The sequence below is a fragment of the Lonchura striata genome, chromosome Z, assembly GCF_050655825.1.
Source record: "Lonchura striata isolate lonStrDom1 chromosome Z, ASM5065582v1, whole genome shotgun sequence".
Classification (NCBI taxonomy): domain Eukaryota; kingdom Metazoa; phylum Chordata; class Aves; order Passeriformes; family Estrildidae; genus Lonchura; species Lonchura striata.
Window position 1 is genome coordinate 15,713,684 of NC_140740.1, and position 20,313 is coordinate 15,733,996.

Sequence of the window (20,313 nt, forward strand, 5' to 3'; positions counted from 1 at the left end):
AATCCAAAGCTTTTAAAATACTAGAGAAAAGTAAAAATATACTCTACTATTTTAGAACAAGTCTGAGCTGCAGATGGCCACCATATATCATACTGTTACAAAAAATACACATACTATTAAAAAAAACTGTAGCTGAAAAATAAAACACCACAGCTATGAATGAGGATTACACAAGTACTCCCTATTAAACTGTACAGAAAACACTTTAAATACATTGTGAAGCACTTCAGAATGAAGTTTTAAGACTAATTCAATAAAAAACCCAAAGTAAAAACCAAAATATTTGCTTGCATCCCTACATTGAAGCAGTGTATCCTGTAGCTGTATGTATTACACATACTTTTAACTATGTCATAAAACTGGAATGTGACTATACAAGCTTTTACTGTAAATTAAATTTGGCTACATTCTCTCCTAATCGCCCTGCATTTAACTTACTAATTAGATCATACTTCAGGTGATTTCCAGCAAATAAGAAGTACTTCATTCCTTGAAGTAGAAAGAAAAGGATGGTATCTCATGGAAACTGATCTCTGGTTAGTGCAGTCAATATGACAGTAACATGAACTGTTACCAAATTCCACAGTAATGATACATAAATTAATTAAAAACGCAAAAGGACTTGGCTTCACGTATCTTTGAAATAAGAGTCAATATTTAAGTAGATCTAAAAGTGAAATACCTTCATATATTACTGTATGTCTGATTGATCATTTATGTCCAACAAAGAAATTCTGTTTTCCATTATCTTCTTAAGAGGAAGGAACAGGCCAAGCTACCGTATAATGCAAGGGGTGATGGGGGGGGTGTTGTGGGAATTCTTTAGTGTACTGTTGACTTTGCACTAAGCTGTAATGTTTTGAAAAGTGTCTTAAGGAATGAACTTAACATTCTATTTTCACAAGTTAAATCTCTCTTTGCTGCCTGGAATAAGTATATTTCATATGTGAAAAAATGCATATTCTTCCTACATATTGTACAAATATAATTCCTTGGTTTACTCAATTCCTGAACCAGCAAAGTATTTAAATACCCATTTAAGTTTATGCAACTGACTATCCCAATTCTTAAGTAATCCAAAGATTACTCATATACACGAAATCAAACATACATAAAATTAAACATCTGCTAAATGTTTTGTGGCTACTATTTCAATTTTACATTCAGAAATTAGTTTGGAACATTTACCAAAGCATAATTTTTATATGGAGGTATAGTTAAAATTGTGATCTGTGATTGTTTTATGTACATTTTCCATTATATCTACAACAAGGGTTTTAGTAATTATTAGGTACTACCACTGTACATGTTATATGAACATCAAGCAAAAGGTTATTATAGCCTATTTCAGTATTTTGATTACTTCTCATAAAAGCTTTTCAAAGTCAACTTAGAACAACACAGCTTGTTTAGTCATGATTTCCAGTTAAAATGACCATTCTGGTAATCTCAAAGGTCTGTGACAGCACTCAGTCAAGTCCAACTTAAACAGAACTTGTTTGCATTTGTCCATTTTCCCATCACAGAGGTTCACTTCATCCTGAATATTATCAAAGGAAAGATGCAGATAAAAAGGAAAATCTCCAAGTAAAACCCAATTCTTTCATGTCAATGTTCTTTGATGTAAGTAACAGATGAAGAATCATGAAGTGTGGATTCTGAGCCAGAGATGTTACATGACAACTTAGTAACCTTGAGGCCACTTTACAATACAAAAATGGCACAATTTAGTAATCTCTGAGCCACTTTTTATTAGGAAGCCTTATGATGGATCTGGCACACAATGACAGTACTTGCTAACTATTCCCCCTGTGCTAGTAACAAAACCCAGCATCTATTATTTACAATTTAAAATTACTTTCTACTAGATATGTTTCAGGCAAACTACTGCATTATAGGTGCTCACACTGAACACGTCCTTCTGCCTATTAAAGTCTCCCCAGCTGCAAAAGGATTAATAAAACAATATGGTTTTAGCTCACCTTTAAATATGGCTGTATCCAGTTTTTTAGATATTCTGTGAGTGGTTTGTAACAATTTCTCAAAATCATGTTGAGATTGATGATTTTGGTACTTTATGTTAAGTATAATGTTAAGTATAATGTTAAGTATAAATACTATGCATGCATAAATTTAAAAAATACTGAAGAAAGAATAAGAACATATTGTAAAATCTAGATTTCTAAACTCAAATAATAGCAGGGGGAGCAGTCATGATTCTGGATTCCATGTATCCAAATGAAATTGTAACTAAACATCTGTGTCACTAGCTTATCAATGAATGACTATAAAGTACCTCCTTCCAGGATCCTGTCGGAAAAAATACCAGACACTGAAAGCAGACACTTGAATCAGCACTTGACACTTGAAATCAGACACTTGAATCAGCTGTTCTATTTTAATGGCTTACAGTGACTCAAAACAGAAGAGGTGAGTAGAAACTACATCTGCAATCACTGATTATAACAAGCTTCAACAGAATATACAATTTACTTCTGAAGCAGTAATAGACAAATCTATTTCTTTACTAGATGCAAAAGACAACAACTACCCTGACAAATTCCAAGCATACACTTTTAATTCTCTCCACCACTGCAGCTCAGTTTCTGCTCAAACCTATTATCAAATGTGAAACCCAATTATGTTAAAATATACTAAACTCCATTACAAAGAGGGTTTGAACATGAAGGACCTGACTGTGTTTTACAGTGGTTACAGAAAACTTCAGCAGACATGAAAATGCTGCAGACCACCTCTTCTCACACATTTGAAACTGAAGAACATTTGAACATTTGTAAATGAAAAGAAAAATCAGAATGTTTCATTTTCAGTTTCAGTTTCATTTTCAAAAGAAAGCCAAACAAGTTGCAGGCACTAGTCTAAAATCCATGCTACTGCAGTATTCACTGACAGAGTGCTCTAAGCTGTATTTTGAGAGGAAGGGTTGTGCAAGGTTTCACCTGAGGGAAGCAGAGGCCTGCAGACACAATCCCAGTGGCATTGGCAGATGTGACAGCATCACAACAAAGCACCTGCACTGCTGTGATTAGAGCAGGGTGCCAGCACACAGGTAATAGCTATCAGCTGTCTTCAGACACCCAAAAACATGACATAAACCTCAATGTTTGTAGTTTGGCTTGAAACAAGAAGATTTTCTCTGCATAGAAATTTCAATGGTTAGATGTTACAGTAACACTTGAGACCAAAATGAAGCCTTCCTGCTGAAGATCTGAAGCGTAATAATAATATACATCAAAAACTCCTACCTCAGACCTCCAAAAGCACTGAAATGACAACCACTGGTGTTGCTAAGCTTGCCTGTGCTAGTAGGTTCAACTCCTTAAATGCTTACGTTTGTATTTAGCTATGTCTTAGCCAACATTAATTATATTCCCTGTATTAAAGTTCTGTTCATTGAATTTTGTAATCGTCTGCATTACAAATTCCAAATTTGGCATATCACAATCACCAGTTTTAATGAGAACTGAATAAATCAGCAGCTGGTTGGTGGCAGTGATCAAAAACATCCTGGTCTTAACAGGTCCAACCATAAACCACAAAGACCAAGAAGAAATGGAAGTTACTTATGTTAGCAATACACACCCAGTAGTAGAGTCTTTTAAAGATGTCTGTTATGAGAAAAAATATTCAAGAAAATAAATTATGTTAAAATAAAAAAATAAAGGGCAACGTAAAATTTTTATAGTCCACATGACATCAACCCTCTAGGAGGAGTGTGGGAAACACAGTGACACAAACAATCTGTTAAACAAAAATAAAACACAATTAATGTGTCTGTCATACCCAGCAACACTTGAAAATACTTCAACTTCTTTAAGCTACTCTTTTGAAGGATAATTACTTTTAAGGATCAAGCCAGTGCGCTGTTACTGTAACATCACTCAAGGTTTACAGCTAGCACTGGAAGACTCTGTGTTGCTAGGAGAATGGATTCCCCCTTGTCATGATCTTGTCTGCCATTTCCAAAATGCTTGCATTATATATCCGTAAGTTTCTAATAAGAAATCAAAATGTTTTTAGCAAATCTAGACCCCACCATCAGGCAGATAACACAAAAGCATACAACGCTCTCTGCCTTAAGGATGCTCCCACTCCAAGATCCACTAAAGACCTCAATCTTCTTTCTCTGTATCATCTCCAAAGGCAAAAGAAGCTCAAGTGCACATTTATAGACCTGACCAACACCACCTGACTGTGCCATACACTACACTTTAATAAGCACCAGTGCACATCTGGCCTCGTCCACTTAAAGTGAAACAGAATACAGCCATAAAACACTAAAGAAAAGTAGATATCAAAGGAGAAATGTTACTGGCCATATATAATCGTCTGATCTACACTGACCTACTCTAAAAACTTACCTAGCAGTAACACCAAGTAGTACACCTGTAACACCATGTTAGTCATGACTATGTGCTAGAGTCTGCACCAGATGTATGCTAGCATCCCACTATTTAAAACGTAATTCTTTAACTCTCTATTTCATAAAGCAGCCAGGGAGATTTGCTTTGCTATAGTTGCAATTAACACAACTGAATGAATGGTGGCTGTTTGGTATGCTTCAGGAAGGGAAGACAATCCCATATATGCTGAAGCAAAACGGACACAGACAGTGCTTTATGGACAGGTAGTTACAAGTAAACAGAAAAAAAAATAAAATATGGTAACAGTCCAAAACTGAAATCCAGTTGCATGTGAGATACTAAAGATCTGAACTCTGTGAGTGGTCACAGGGTGCTCTTCAACAGGATATGAAAAATACCATAGTAGGTAAAAGATACTGGAAAGAAGTCTCTAAAAGAAAACAAAACAAAACAAAAAAAACAGTAGAAATAAGACACTGAGAAGCCCAGCATAAGAACATTATTTATTCCAACTGCTACTTAGAAGATATTGCAACAAGAAATAAAAAACTTGTTTCATCAACTAGTTATTCTTTTTCATTCTTACTCTGATCAGGACACCTTATAAGCAGTTAAGTACCTCCTACGTCACACCTGTTCATAATTCTTTATTTTGAATTTTTTTAAAGAACATACATGAACAATTTTTTCATGCAAGTTAAACTAAAAACCAAAACAAAGAAATGAGAAAGGAAATAAAACTTTACAATTATCAAGCTGTAGGGACTTATAATTTCTGGTACCTCTGCATCAGAAACACACTGTACTCATTTCTTACAGTAGATATACATCACCACATTTTCCTTTGACTCAGGAAAACAGGAGAAAATTCCTTCTATATCAACTAACATCACTTCCTCAAATAACTCATTGAACTTGTCTGTCTCTAACCTTTCCAGTTTGGGCAAGACAGAAAGAAGTGTTATTTTCAAATGACCTTAAACTCATTCAAGTTAAGAGGCACAATCCAAAGCCTGCTCTCCTCAGTAACCATCATTTCTTCCAGAACAGGTTAAACTGGCATTAAGAAGGGTAAATGACCCAGACAAGGGCATTGAGCACACCCTCAGTCAGTTTGGGGATTACACGTCTGAGGGTGGGAGTGATCTACTGGAGGGAACGAAGGCTCTGCAGGGGGATCTGGACAAGCTGGATCAATGAGTCGAGGCCATTGTAAGAGGTTCTCACTGGTCCTGCCCCTGGGTCACAACAACACCTTGCAACACCACAGACTTGCAGGAAAGATGCTTGGTGGAAAAGGACCCAGGGGGTGCTAGCCAGAACCAGCTGGACATGAGCCAGCAGTGTCCCCAGGTTGTCAAGAAGGCCAAGGGCATCTTGGCTTGGATCACAATGGTGTGGCCAGCAGGACCACATCAGTGACCATCTCCATGTACTCATTGAAACATCAAGGTGCTGGAGTGAGCCCAGAGAAGGGCAAATGGAGCTCAAGTCTTATAAAGAGGAGATGAGGGAACTGGAGGTGTTTAGCCTGGAGAAAAGGAGGCTTGGGAGAACATTATTGTTCTCTAAAACTACATAAAAGAAGGTTGTAGCAAGGTGAATGTCAGTCTCTCTTCACAGGTAACAAACAACAGGATGAGAGAAAATGGTCTCAGGCTGCACCGGGAGAAGTTTAGGTTATATATGAGGAAAGATTTCCTCACTGAAAGCATTGTCAAGATTGAAACAGGTTGTCCAGGAAGTGGTAGAGTCACCATCCCTGGAGGTATTTTGGAAGTAATGTAAACACAGCACTTAGGAACATGGTTTAGTGCTGGATTTGGCAGTGTCAGGTTTATGGCTGGACTCTGATCTTAAAGCTCTTTTCGAAACTAAATTATTTTAGGATAAATAAAAAATATGCACTAAAGATCACATCATATACTCTTCTTCAACTCAGAACTTACCATCCTTGTTCAGCCACTGTTTTCTCTGTCTGTAGAGGAGAAGTTTATTGTGGACATACGGCAAAAGAAACTTCACACACCAGCTCTCCACACCAAGCTTGTTTTCTACTAGGACAATAGGGCTCCGGTTATATCTGGCCTCAGGGCAGGGTATTAATCCAATTTCATCTCTTAAAAAACAGAGATAAAAATAATTAAGCTTATTTCAAGTAGGTGACAATTATTTTTCTCAATACAGAAATGCAACGGTTGGCAATGCTTCCCAACCAAACATTCCATCATCTTTTTTTCTCGTCTTTGCTGAAATCTGTAAAAGGAAAAGTTTTATTTGATTTTCACAAAGATCTGAAATGATGAAGGCCCCATTTTTTCTGTTTTTAGACTATTATCCAATCAGTTTAACTCAGCTTAATCAACGAGCACCCCTAAATAAATAAATACGTGACCGAGCCGTAACTGCTGCTTCAGCAATAGAAAGAGAACATGCTATCTAGTACAGGCACCTGACTGACCAAAAGCTACCCAGGTATACCCTGCAGCAGGTGCTCTGAAACTAAGACTCACAGAGAAGAATATGCTCACTTCCACATGTCCCAATTTTAATTGTGCTATGCAAGGCAGGATGATCAACAGGGAGAAGATTTGAGACACAGAGTCTGACAGATGACAACTCTGTACAAGAAATGTAAGCCTTTAAAACAACAGTGACAAACAGAAATAAACATAACTTATCAAGGATTCACACTTGTTTAGACATAAAGCAACATTATTTTATTTTGATTATGCAGCATTTCTCCACCAACTCCCATTCAATGGAAAAAACTGCTGCTAAAGAGGAAATATCCTTATATTTCACACATGATAAAAAAGATCTCTTGTGATCTCAGAAAACAAATTCTCCATCTTAAGTCTTCTTAATACAAGACTTACAGATACACAGCAAGTGTCAGCTCTTAAACCCCAACTCAATTATCTTAAATAAAATTTGTTACTGGGTACTCTGAATATGCTGATTTAGTTTCTGTGTCCTCACTGGAGTATTACTGAGGTAATAAAAAGTGACACAGTGTGCTTTTTTAAGAATGTATTTGCTTATTCAGAAGACAGATTTGATCTTCCATACATCGACAACATATGTCACAAGCTGCAAAAAACACAGGTAATGTGAAATCAAGGTAAAACACTTGCAAATCACGTAGCTCTGTCTCCAAACACACACACAGGTCCCTTTAGCTTCCCAGTCAGCTGAGAAGAGAGAGAAGAAAAAAGAAAGAAAAAAGCATTCCTCTACCCCACTAAAAGCAAGAAATGGGTATCAAACCAAGATCCTTATCTGTGTTGCTCTATTTAACACAAGCTACACTCCTCGAGAAGCAAGATTAAACCTAAAATGACATTCCAGTCTGCTTTTTCAACACAGTATCTTAATAGCCTGAAGTTTGTATTGCTGGGTCTTTCTTCTACTAACGCTAAACCCAGTCCTTGGCAAAATGTTACCTGGCCTTGCATAAAGGAACATGAGTCTCCAAAAGCAACGAAGACAGAGTCAGGTACTGCTTGGCTAATTAACTCTCTGAATTACCATAGGAACTTACCAGCTGTAACTCACAAACAGTATACCAAAGGTAAACAGCAAGCAGAGGGGAAAAAAAAAACAAAACACAAAACAAACATCCACACCTTTACTTATTACCAAATGGAAGAAGTCTAACTTGGGCGAGCTAATTTTCACAATACTGCTTTGAACACACCAAAATGACAGACAGGTAGAGTTTGCACAAAGCTGACAAGTGGGTATGTGTACAAGCAGCCATTGACAAGGGTCAATAAATGCTGAAAAAGAGGTAAGGGACAAAAGTATGGTAAGTGAACAGGAACATCATGCATGTATCAGATTCCCTATTTTCAGTGAAGCTAGGCAGTTCCCATGTAAAATAGTTCAAACCTGGATCTGTAACATGTTGAATTCAGGATATCACCTGTCAGGAACTGCAGCTGGCCAGCAGCAGAAGACAAGATGAAAATACATGAAAAGACCTGGCCAGCACAGATACAGCCTGGTGCTCCTGAGGCACAGAGGCAGAACTGTAAAGGGCCCACAGCGTACACTGGCCTGCAGAGTCCCATTTCAAGTATTTTCAACCACTTCACAAATCTAGCAGACAAGATTGTTACTTTTTCTCCTTCAAGGGATAAGGTAGCAGCAGCTTGTGCTTTTTCACTTGAAGTATGTCATCACAGTGCATCAGTCTCAGCATGCACTCTTGCAGCTTACTTTCACCTCTGAGATGCATCTATGAAAGGAAATTACAATAGCAGCAAATTCTTCAAAAACACCATCTCCAAGTTTGCTACCAATAAAGAATCCCAGCACAGGAGTGGGAACTATGAAAAAATCAGAACATTCATTCATACATAGTGGCCATTTGCAGTGCATTACACTTTACATCCTAAAAATGAAGCTTCAATGCAAAACACAGCCTTATTTAAACAGCATCCATATGCTGCATTTTAAAACCTGGCCGCCCACCCAAATTGCTTACTACATTTAGAGAAACATGAGGGTGTTTATTCTAATCTTTTCTTGTTGAGGAAAGGGATAAATTAAGTGACATAAAATTTTCATATGCCATATTTTCATTAGCTTATCACTTTCTGAAACAGATTAATAAGCCACGACCTCAGAGACTGCAGTTTCCAGATGACATACATACACCTCATTTAAATTATGAAATTGTTACTCATATGTGCTACCTTATTTGCCATAACCAACATGGAGCTTGCATATAGATTGAAAGATACTTCCCTAGTTTGTGTCTTAAAGGCAGGGGAAATACACACTGCAAAACAGAAGTATAGGAGGCCCTTAAAACAGGGTTCAAGGCTAGTCAACAACACTGAAAAATAAAACACAGCATCTGCCCCCATATTGCTGGAGAAATCTGATTGTCATAACAATTACTGTGGTTTGCATTTTCGTAGTCATTCTGTCTTCTTCAAATCAAAGCACAACGAAAAGCAGTAGCACATCTACCAAGAGATACGGATTTGAACGTGGCATCCACCACACCGCTCTGTTGGTGCAAAGGTGCAATTCAGGAGTCTTCAATCCTAAGCTTTGCTCCCACCAGCAGCAGTGTTCTGCTCCAGCTGTGGGGCTCGGAAGGGCTGGCCCATCTGCGGGCAGGCTCAGCCCCATCCCGACTGAGCGACGAGTTCAACACTGCCAAGCACCGAGTTCGGAGAGACATCATTAGCAACTTTTCTCTGAAAATGTATCGTCGGTTCCAGACTGCGGACCCCTCGCTGGTTTCCGTGGCTCGGTGCCTTTCACCGGCGGGGCGGTTGTGGCCGCTGGGCTGCGGCCGCCAGGGCTCCAGCTCCCGGAGCGAGCCCAGGGGAAGCCGCGGCGGCAGGAGAGCGCCCAGAACAGGGACACGGCGCCCTGCCCCAAGGAGGCGCGGGTGCCACCGCAGCCGCCCGGAGCCGGAGGAGACCCGGGCGGTCCCCGCGGCCGCTCACGGCGTGACCTTGGGCCCGGCCCGGGCCGCCCCGCCGGGACCCGCAGCCCGCCCGCCCGGCCGCGGAGCGCGCACGGCCGGAGCGCGGGCAGCGCTCGCTGCGCGCCGCCCGCCGCGGCCGCACTCACATGTGTGGGTTCCGCTGGAAGGCGTTGCGGATGTCCTTCACCACCCGCTGCACCAGCACCGCCACCTCCTCCGCCGACTCGGCCATGTTCCCGCAGGCGGCGCGGCGGGAGCGCTTCCGGGGCAGCGCGCACGGCCGGGCGCGGGGCGGGGCCGGTGCGCCCGGTGCTCGGGCGTGGTTTTATTTTGGGTCGTGTGGGGGACGAGGCATCTTAATTCATATTACAGAAAAGTAGGGTTTGTGTCTTTGTATGAGTATTTATATCCCTTCTTGCATGAAGGAAGTGAGCTGCATCGTGGTACAGTTGTTTCCAGGCATGCCATGGGATCACTCCTTTTTTCCAAGAGGGTTGATAAGGCTTACAGCTCTATCCTTATTGCCTCCCCTTCTAAATAATAGCATTGCCGCTCAGAAGTTTCCCTTGTACAGAGATTTTTTTAAAAGCGAAAAGAAAACAGGTGCTGAAGAGTTTGTATTTTCCATGCAGTATTGGTTTTGCTGAGCATAAGCATTAATATCATATGCAATAGTGTATTTCTATTGCTTATATGTGTACAGGGTGTGATTTCGTAATTTGTTGTTTTATACTGTGAATCAGTGTTTTTCAACGCCATTTTTAGTGTGTGGCTCTTCCTAAAAGGCTCGAGACAGACAAGCCACTGTCTCTGGAGCTCCCAGTGCTAGTTACATCCTGAGTTAATGCAGTCCTTTTTGCTGTGTCGGGGATCGTGCTGGGCTGCGCAGCTTTGAGAGATAAGGGTTGTGTGTACAGCTTCTCTTGACTGCCAGCAGACATGGGAGCGCTTCTCTTCAAGGCGGAATGTGAAGAGGTGACTGTAATTCTGGACTGTAACTTATGTATTTGCTTGTCATAAGAAATTGTGTATAATGTATTTACAAAGCATTAACCGTGCATAGTTGATATGTCTCTAATTTGAAAGCTTGCAAGGTCATCATCATCTGCTTCATCATTGTCTTCCCCCCCACCTTCCCCCCAAGAGGCCTAGTAGACCCTTCTGGGTCTATATTCTCCTTAAAAAATAAAATAAAATAAAATGGCAGATGGGACATTTTATGGGGCCTTCTTAATAGCCAATATATTAAGTGGAAAAAGTTAGACTAAATAATGTTGGCTTCAGGGAATTTGTCTGTGCTGTTCCAGGTTTTCATTCACTTTGTAGAATGTATAGACACTGTTTTTGTAATTGTAGTGTCTAAAATTGTTGAAACAAACTGATACATTCTGGATGTCAAATAGGCAAAAATACAAATATGAGGAAAAGTGTTGCAACACTTAGTGACTATTAGGATATATTTTTAGCTGAAAAATACAAACTAGTTTTTTCAAAATAGCTTAGATTACTGTGTTCAGCATAACCCTGAATTTTTAATTTTTGCAGTTTTACCTTGTGGGAAGGGACTAAGTTGGTTTTATGTGATGGACAGTATACCTTTTCTGACTCACTGCCTGCTCACTTTGTCCTGTGCAATTTCTTCAGTCTGGGAATACAGTGACTGAAAAGGTTCTAGCTGTGAGGTTGGTTTGAGTTGGGTTTTTGTTGTTGGAATTCTTTTAAGAGTTTTTGGTGAATTATACCTAAATTAAACAACTTTCAGATGTCATTAATCATGACAAAAATACTCTGTGGATTAAAAGTTGAATTCTTGTGTTTGTGATGGATTGGGGTTTTGGTGGTTTTTTCGTTTTAGTATTGGGTACAAGCAAAAGTCAACCATAACAAATGCAAAGTTCTTAAAGTACTGAAAATTGATACAAAACTATTAATGTACTTAAAAGTTGCAAAAGTAGTTATTTGGAATTGTGCAATCAACTGACAATATACTGTCTATGACTTCATGCATACCTTTTGAAGAGGAATGAATATGAAATTGCTATTCTTATTTAAATGTCGTAATAAATTATAATTATTTTAATTGTACATTTTAGCAATTATATATGTTATCAAAGCTTTTAAGGTGGGCATTGGTGTTAATATTGCACATGATACTTTATAGTAGCTTCTGGGTGTGATTATTGAATTGTCAGCCAAGAATGCTTACTTGCTGTAATTTTGGGGAAATGATAATAATTTATTTCAGAAAATACTCTTTTGTTACATTTCACATAGGGTATAAACTGTAGAAAATAGACTGTAATTAAATAGTCAGGAATTATCTTTCTGTTACATGCAGAAATTTCCCTGAGTAATCCATTTCTATGTCATCTGAGGCAGTCTCAAAAGTACTGGAAACTATTTGCTTAAGGAATTTTTCTCTCATAGGTACAGAATAATATGTCTTTCTAACTACCTAAAGTGATATAACAAACTCCTAGTGCATTAAAATTGCCTTAATAAATGCCTAAAAGGTTAAAATGTCGCAATTTAGATCCAGTTCACCAAGTGTGAAATGTAGTCGTAAATTTGTTCATGGCCACCTTCAGAAAATGGGTAATAAGGCTTGTTTCTGTGCCCCCCAACCATGTTACTTTGTTAAAGCTTTATAGACAAGTCCAACTGAGTTTAATGCAATTGATTTCAGTGCTATATTTTTTGTGAAAATGTCTCACAGCTGGTACTAGTTGTCCCTCTATTGTGAGAGTGAAAACAATTGCATGGGGAAATGGGCACATCACATTAGTTATTTCCCATGGCCTAATATTTTTCTAAGCAGATCATGTTACATGGCCAACAAGCGTGAAAGTGTATCATCACTATCCTTGCTTTTCTATTTATTACAAAGATTGTTTGAAATTTTGACAGTCATGGTACAAATGCAGGAGTCGCAGCACATTTTTTCCTATCATGAAAAGCATAAGTCTTCAGATTTTTCAGTGATGGTTCTTTAACATCAGAGAATGTGGTGGGTGTGTGTATGGTTGTATACCTAGTTGTGCCTGGGTTTGCTTCTTGGGTTAGCAGACAGAAAGATTGCTGCTGTTAGCGACAGTGCACCCATGGTGACTGAGCTAACAGTCTTTTGGTTCAGGCCATGCTGACAAACAGGCCAGGCTGAAATCAGTCCTGATGTGCAAACCCAGCCGGCTTGTGGGAAGTCACATCTTACTGGGGACTAGCGCCTGAGCCAGAACTGCAGTACCTTGTCTGGTCTGGAACTGGGTGGAAAGAAGCATTGCTAACTTTTATACCTGCACACACACCAAAGGGGTGTTTGGCTGCAAGGCTGTCACTTCTCACCTACAAGTGTCTACAGCCACCAGAGCCCACTGAGCTCTTCTGCACTGAGATCTCTCAGGCAGGGATGTTTCTCAGGATTACCTCACAAGAGTGACAGATTGCCTTACCCAGCATTTGATGTCTACAATGGGGGATGATACAAAAAGGTCTAAAACTGTATTGTAGGCAAGCCAGTTATTTGTCATGCAGTAAATAGTAGGTGGTATGACTGCTGTTCAGTCATTGTTGAATATGATATTTGGTTAAACACACCTTATTGACTCAGAGTTATGGAATCATTGTGGATGGAAAAGATGTTCAAAATCACTGAGTCTAACCTCTGACCAAACACCACCGTGTCCAATAAACCATAGCATAAGTGCCATGTCCTGGAGGGTTCAAGGAATTACTCCTCCAGGAGTAGTGACTCCATCACCTATTTGGGCAGCCCATTCCAATGTCTCAGTGTTACTCCAGTGAAGAAATTCTTCCTGGTATCCAACCTGACCCCCCCTCGGGTGTAGTTTTAAGGCTATTTCTTCTCATCCTGTTGCCTGGAAAAAGAGAACAACCCCCACCTAGCTACAACATCCTTTTAGGCAGCTGTACGGAGAAATAAGGTGTCCCCTTAAGTCTCCTTTTCTCCAGCCTAAACACTCCCAGCTCCCTCAGCTGCTCCTCACAGAAATCATGCTCCACACCCTTCCCCAGCTCCATTGCCCTTCTCTGGATACACTCCAAAAGAAAGTCTCCAAGAACTCCACAATGTCCTTCCTGAACTGAGGGGCTGAGAACTGGGCTCAGGAATAGAGGTGTGGCCTCCCTAGGACAGGGAGAGCTGGCTCCTCTGTGCATTTGTCCTGCAACCCTGTTACAGAAGTCTTCAGACGTGGTCAGGTGCTTCTGGCTTTGCTCCAAGGAAGCTCCAAGGTTCATGTGAAAAATTCATTGTATATTGTTATTGCATCAAAATGTAATATTCTAATGTAATGGTTTTACTGCAGTAAATTATATTTTATGGTAAAGGTTGGTTACCAGTGTAGGGAGTGTGGTGTGGCTTTGTTCATTATATGGTCAATGAGCATCAGTGGGCTTCGTGGAAACAGCATCACTGACAGACAGTGCAAACATGGTCCTCCAATGCATGAAAGATATAAGGAATGGAAGCACGCCTCACTCTAAAATGTGCTGAATATTTTTAGATAAAACATTTCTGAGAAACACTCCATATGCTTTACACTTTGAGTATAATGGACATAATTTGTGGATATAATTTTTCTGTGTTTCTTCAAATTCTTTTCTTATTTAGAAAAAAAAAATGCAGTTGAGATGCCAAGAAGAAATAATTTAACACATACTGAATTCCTCATTCTCTTGAAAGGAAAATATTTTAAATTAATAAAAAATCTACTTTTTTAAAGAAATAATGTTTAATATTGTGAACATTCCCAACACGTTAACTGATATAAAATTTTTTCTTAGAAACCAACTCTATATTTCCATAAGACCTGCATGACTGAGAGAAGTTCCAGCAATACTTTTGTATGTATAATATTGAATGGTTTGAGTACACCTACAGAGCCTGAAGACTGAGATAGGCTTTAAGCAGCAATTGTTGGTCATATGCACTCAATGAGCAAATCATGCATTACCAATTATTGTGTGTGACACCTATCTTTTCCTCCTGTTGAAAAAGTAATTTATTTTTCTGTTATTTAAATTTTCTGAAAGGAAAAAAACCTAGCTTTAATGATAAATGCACACTGCTAGTCCAATGTTAGCTAGGATTATATTGAGATTTCTTTACAACTTCCATATCAGCAAAATCATGTTAAAATTCGTTCCCGTTAAAAATGCAGTTTCAGCAGGATTTTCCTTAAAATCATCCAGGAGTGATTAAGAGAAATAATGTTTTTAAATATTTCATTTTCATTCATGTTGTAAGTAAGTACAGAATGATTCTATTTGGAAATGACCATATTTTGTGTCCTGTTTAGGATAATTTCAATGTATCTGCTTACTCCTAAATGCCACCTTATATTACTTCTGAGAATGCTTTCTCATTTTCCAGATTTGGAGCAGTGTATAAAGCCCTGGACACCAGCACAGGACAACAGGTAAAGTGTCCATACCCGCGGCAGTTTCTCCCTAAGCTCTGCTGTCTGGCAACAGGGCAGTTTGGCACAGCTCGCTGTGTCATGGCACGAGCGCTCGCTCCGTGTTCCTTGAGGTCTCGTGCAGGGAGCGACTTCTCAAGTTAATGGTTGCCAATGTCTCTTTAGGTGGCCATCAAGATAATGTCTCTTCAGGAGAAGATGTCTGAGGAGCTGGCTGTCAATGAAATCCTGGTGATGAGGGACAGCAGGAATCCCAATATTGTCAGCTACTTAGACAGGTTGGGGTATTCTCACGTCTATGTAGCTTTAGACATCTGCATGTGCACAGGAGGAGTTTGCAGCTGGCGTTCAGTAATCTCTTCTGGCATGTGTAGCTTGGAGAGCAGTTGCAAAAGCCTGGGTCAGGCCCTGGGGTGCCTGAGCTGTGCCCATTCCTCTCTCTCCATGCCGTGGTTTCCTTCTTTCAGCTACCTGGTGGATGCGGAGCTCTGGCTGGTGATGGAGTTCATGGACGGCGGCACGTTGTTCGATGTGCTCAGGGCAGTGTACCTGGAGGAAGGAGAGATAGGCGCCGTCTGTCGGGAGGTGAGGCGTCCCGCTTGTGCTTCCCCTGGCCTGCCCAGGATGGTTCTTGTCAGCTGGTGGTTAAGGAGAGCAGAGATTTCTTGGCCCCGGCTTTCTTTTGGCGCTGCTCTCACGACACAGAGCAGAAGAAAGAGCATTAATCTGAAGGGAACTGCCTGCTGGAGTCCCCGCATGCCTTAGGCTCTGTTCTTGCACTCTTCCATGCTGTCCGTCCTCTGGCGCTCGTGCACACTCACTTGTTTCATTTCCTGGTTTGCTCCTCTCAGCTTTGCCTCTGAATGTTTGTCTGGAGCCTGTCCGTCTGTCCGACATTCCTTGATGTTCTAAGCCCGCATGCGGGTGGCTGAATTTCAAGCCGAGGGCGAAGGGGATGTCCTCAGCTTCAAAGCACGGCATTGCAGCCCAGATGGCGAGGGATTCTGAAACAGGTCTAATGTGCTGCTTCCTCCTCTGCTGCCACAGGGCTTCCAATGTAATCGTTGCCATGCTGCTTGCCAGCCAAAGGTCACGTGCTTGGTACCAATGGCAGGATGGACTCGTGTGAGCTCAGATGCCTTCGCTTTGAAATATGCAAAGCACTTCTAAGAGTGTTGAAGCAGCAAGCTCTTGCTCTTGACAGCGCCGTGCTAGTGCTCCCTCCTTCACAATTCCCTGAGAAAGCTGTCAACCTCTTGGAGCCCTTTCCTTTCTTCTGGGATCAAATCAGATGCTGAATGTTAACTTTCCTTCCCTCCTTTCTCTCTCAGTGCCTGCAAGGACTGCATTTCCTTCATTCCCGCCAAGTCATCCACAGGGACATCAAGAGCGGCAACGTTCTCGTGGGCATGGACGGATCTGTCAAGCTGGGTGGGTATCGCCCCTGCTCAGGGGCAGCGTTCCCCGCGTGTGCTGTGGGGCTGCTTTTTGGTGACTGCCACTTCCCCAGAAGCGCTGCTCAGCCAGCGCGTGAATCGTGAGGGTGTTTCTGAAATGGCCAATGCCCTATTTCCCTGGCTCCAGCCACGGGGAAGGCAAGCTCAGCTGCCTTTTCAGCTAGACTGGGCATGGCCTTGGCAGGCTTGGAGTGGGCCATCCTTTAGGCCGGTTTGGCAGCGGTGGCTGGCTTTGACAGGCTTTGTTTTTCTCCTCAGCTGACTTTGGCCTCTGCGCTCAGCTCAGCCCTGAGCGCAGCAAGCGCAGCTCCAGAGTGGGCACTCCCAGCTGGATGGCCCCGGAAGTGGTGAGAGGAGAAGCCTACGGCCCCAAAGTGGACATCTGGTCCCTGGGGATCATGGGGCTGGAAATGGTGGAAGGGGAAGCTCCTTACGAGAGGATGGCCCGTGTCAGGGTAAAGTGCAGCTTAGAAAGGGGGCTCTGTGTGGAGAGAGCTGTTGTGGCTAGGAAAGGAGCAGCTAGAGTGTCCTCTTCCATCCATGTGTTGTAGGTTTTTGAACTGATAGAAATGAACGGGCCCCCGAAACTGCAGAACCCCAGGCACCACTCGGCTCTCCTGCGTGACTTTCTGCGCTGCTGCCTGCAGGCAGACGAGGACAGGCGCTGGTCTGCCCAGGAACTCCTGCAGGTGAGAAAAAGCAAAGGGGCAAAAAGCCCTGCCAGCTGAGGACACCTGCATCCAGGGATCAAGAGGAGTGTGGGCTGCGTGGGTGAGGCAGCTTCCAGGAGAGGAAGGCCCATGGGGAATGTGCTGCCCTCGGTCCTCTTGGTGTGTCTTTTGGGCAGCCAAGGAGTCCTGCTTGGGCCCGTGAGGATGTGCTCGTGGAAAGTAACGGGGGTTCCCTTCTTTTTGGTTTTTCTTCCGGGCAGCACCCGTTTGTGACCTCAGGCGAGCCAGCCTCCAGCCTGGCTGCTCTGGTCACCTCAGCCAAGCAAGTGCTGGAAGACTGGAGAGGAGACGCTTGCGCCTGAGGAGGCCCTTGTGCCGTGCCAGCTCCGAGCAGGGGCAAGGGGATGTGTTGTGTTTGGGCAGAGATTCAGCCATCCCCTGACTTTTTAATAAGGGCCTGTGCTGTAGATAGGGAATGTAATGGTTTTGGAATTTTCTTAGTTAAGCTGGGTTCAATTTAAACCGTTGTTGGTTTTTTTTTTTTCCTGAAAAGATTAACTTTTAAAAATTTAGGAAATTGAGGGAGTGACTTCAAAGGACTATAGAATCTAGATAGCTTAGATAGTAGAGGATAGTTTAGCTTAGAATGTGTTAATTTAGGTAAGTTCTGAGCTATCTTTTAAGTAGAAAAGAATGAATTGTCATAATCAGAATTAAGCTGTGAGAGGAACAGCTGTGATGCAGCAGAAGTGCACTGTGCAGGCGCTACAAGCTGTCAGCCTGATCAGGCCAGCTGCATGGCAGAATGATAAAGATGCAGAAGTAGTGAGGGGACACTTTGTTTCAGCCAGAGTGGCAATAAAACTCTGACATAGGCAGAGCGTTGGAAGACTCCCTTCCTTGCCATGCTCTAGCTAAGCTGGACAGTCCCTTGCAGAGGCCCAGAGATCACACTGAGGTAAGCAGCTTTGCTTACCGCAAGTGGGGAAAGCAAGTGCAGGAAAACTGGCGTGCAGACGCCTGCGCCTGAGGAGGCCCTCGTGCCCTGCCAGCTCAGGGGAGGGAAATGGGGATGGATCGTGCATAGGCAGAGCTTCAGCCATCCCCTGAGTTTTATGAGGAGCTCTGCTGTAGATAGGAAATGTAATGTTTTGAGGTTTTCTGAGCTTAGCTGTCTTTAGTTAGGACTAGAGACCATAGAAAGCTTCATTCATGAGGCATTGTTTAGAAAAGAGTAGAGTAGTGTTGATGTAGGGAAGCTCAGAATTATCCCTTAAGGAGAAATGAATGAATTGTCATCAGAAGAATTGAGCTATCCAAGAAGAATGTGGGATTGAGCAGATCTGGAGCAGGCATGTCCCACGAGTTGTCTGCCTGAACTGGCCACCTGGAGGACAGATTGAGGAAGATGAAGATGGTGAAGTAACCAGGAGATGCTCTGTTCCAGCTCTTGCTTTCAGCACGACTGGCAATAAAACCTCTAAACCCCCCAGAGCCCTGGAGTGTTCCCTTGCGTGTCACGCTGTGCCTAAGCTGGTCAGTGCCTTCCAAGCTGTGCGCTGCGGACGGGCTCTCCCGTTCACGGCTTTGCGCTGCTTCCGAGCGCCCCAAGGCTCTCCCCCTTGCCAGAGTGGCCCTGGCCTGCCCCACACACCTTCCCCGACAGCTGCCCCACACTGCCCCACCTGCCTGGCAGAGATGTTTCCCCCCGTGCCATTGTGTCCCTCCGTGCCAGCTGCCCCTCACGCTGGGTCAGGATGAGAGACCTGGCCTGGCTGTCCCCCGTTTCCTGGCGGTCACTTGGTGCTGAGGAGTAAAGGAGGGTCGAAAGGGCACGTCTTCCTTACACTTCCCTCTCTTGAACCTCTGGGGCACCAAAGCGCCCTGCTCAAGGGGGCCTGAGGGCCTGCACTGGGCTTTCCATGCTACCGTGTCATTCCTCCTTCTCTAAAGCCCTACAATTCGCTGGTTGATGTGAGCGGACTTGGAAATGGGGAAAATGAGATGCTTTCCAATGGAGGCAATCCTTCTGGGTAACTACTGCAGTGTTTCAGCAAGAGAATTTGAAGATAGTGCTGGGCCTTGCATCAATTGCATTGATATTGAAACGCCACGCTCAGCTTCTGAAGTGTGAGGAGCCCAGGGTAAAGCTCCTTGAAAGACTGGACTGTGCTGTCCACCAGCAGAGGACTTGTGGGTGCTGAGTCACCAGGAAAGCAAGTCTGGGATCCTTGTTCTACAGGTGAACCGAGTTGATTTCCTGAGGAGTTGCGTGCACTTTTCCGCCGTCTCACGCACTAATTTCTTTCTGCTTTCAAGCTGGCTCCTGGGTCTAGCTGAAGATTTTAACAGAGAGGGGAATGACTACAACTCATTTTCATTGGGATGTGGCTGTGCAAGTGTCCGCCACGAAACTTACAGGGAGCATGGAGCCTGGGCAAACATCTGTGAGACTGCGGCTTTGGCCTGTTCCAAAGGGCCCTTCCTTGGGCTCGACATCTGCAGGGCGTTGCAGAGCAGTGGGCTGCAGGCTGCTGCCAGAGCTCCAACACAACTGTGGCAGCCCAGGAACCACTGCAAAGCTCCTGTGGTTGTTCTGAGGCTTTCAGTGGCCAGAGAAAGAGCAAGCAGGACAAGAGGAGCTTTGTGTCAAGAGCTAAGGCAGCATCTCCCTGCCACAAAAGGGAGGCCGTGCAGCAAACGGAGTGGGAGCAAAAATCAGCATGCACCACTGTGCTCAAGAAGCATCTGCACGCTGCAATACTCCTGGAAATTTATTTTCTTTGCTTCTTTTTCCCCCTACATGTCATGGAAGAAGTTGGCTTTTCAGAACCAACTAAGATGCCAGGGAGAAGAAGCACACTTGCTTTCTGTTCTCGCGTGCAGGCTGGGCCGCCGTGTCTTCTGAGT

At 42.8% G+C, this 20,313-nt stretch overlaps 1 protein-coding gene and 1 long non-coding RNA gene across 3 annotated transcripts in view; one reads left to right on the plus strand and one right to left on the minus strand.

The window, feature by feature from the left end:
* PTAR1 (protein prenyltransferase alpha subunit repeat containing 1) overlaps positions 1-10,142 on the minus strand; it is a 35,336-nt gene extending 25,194 nt beyond the window's left edge. For both annotated transcript variants that reach the window (XM_021549790.4, XM_021549789.4), the window contains exons 1-2: positions 9,984-10,142; positions 6,335-6,504 (exon numbers count right to left, since the gene is read on the minus strand). In XM_021549790.4, the coding sequence (XP_021405465.1) occupies positions 6,335-6,504; positions 9,984-10,069 (256 nt within the window). In that variant the 5' untranslated portion in view covers positions 10,070-10,142. The remainder of the gene's footprint in view (positions 1-6,334; positions 6,505-9,983) is intronic.
* LOC146763663 (uncharacterized) lies at positions 10,040-17,172 on the plus strand. Its single transcript, XR_014951446.1, has 4 exons — positions 10,040-10,812; positions 15,230-15,275; positions 15,441-15,553; positions 15,743-17,172. It is a non-coding gene; the product is annotated as an uncharacterized LOC146763663 (long non-coding RNA).
* The last annotated feature ends 3,141 nt before the right edge of the window (positions 17,173-20,313 follow it).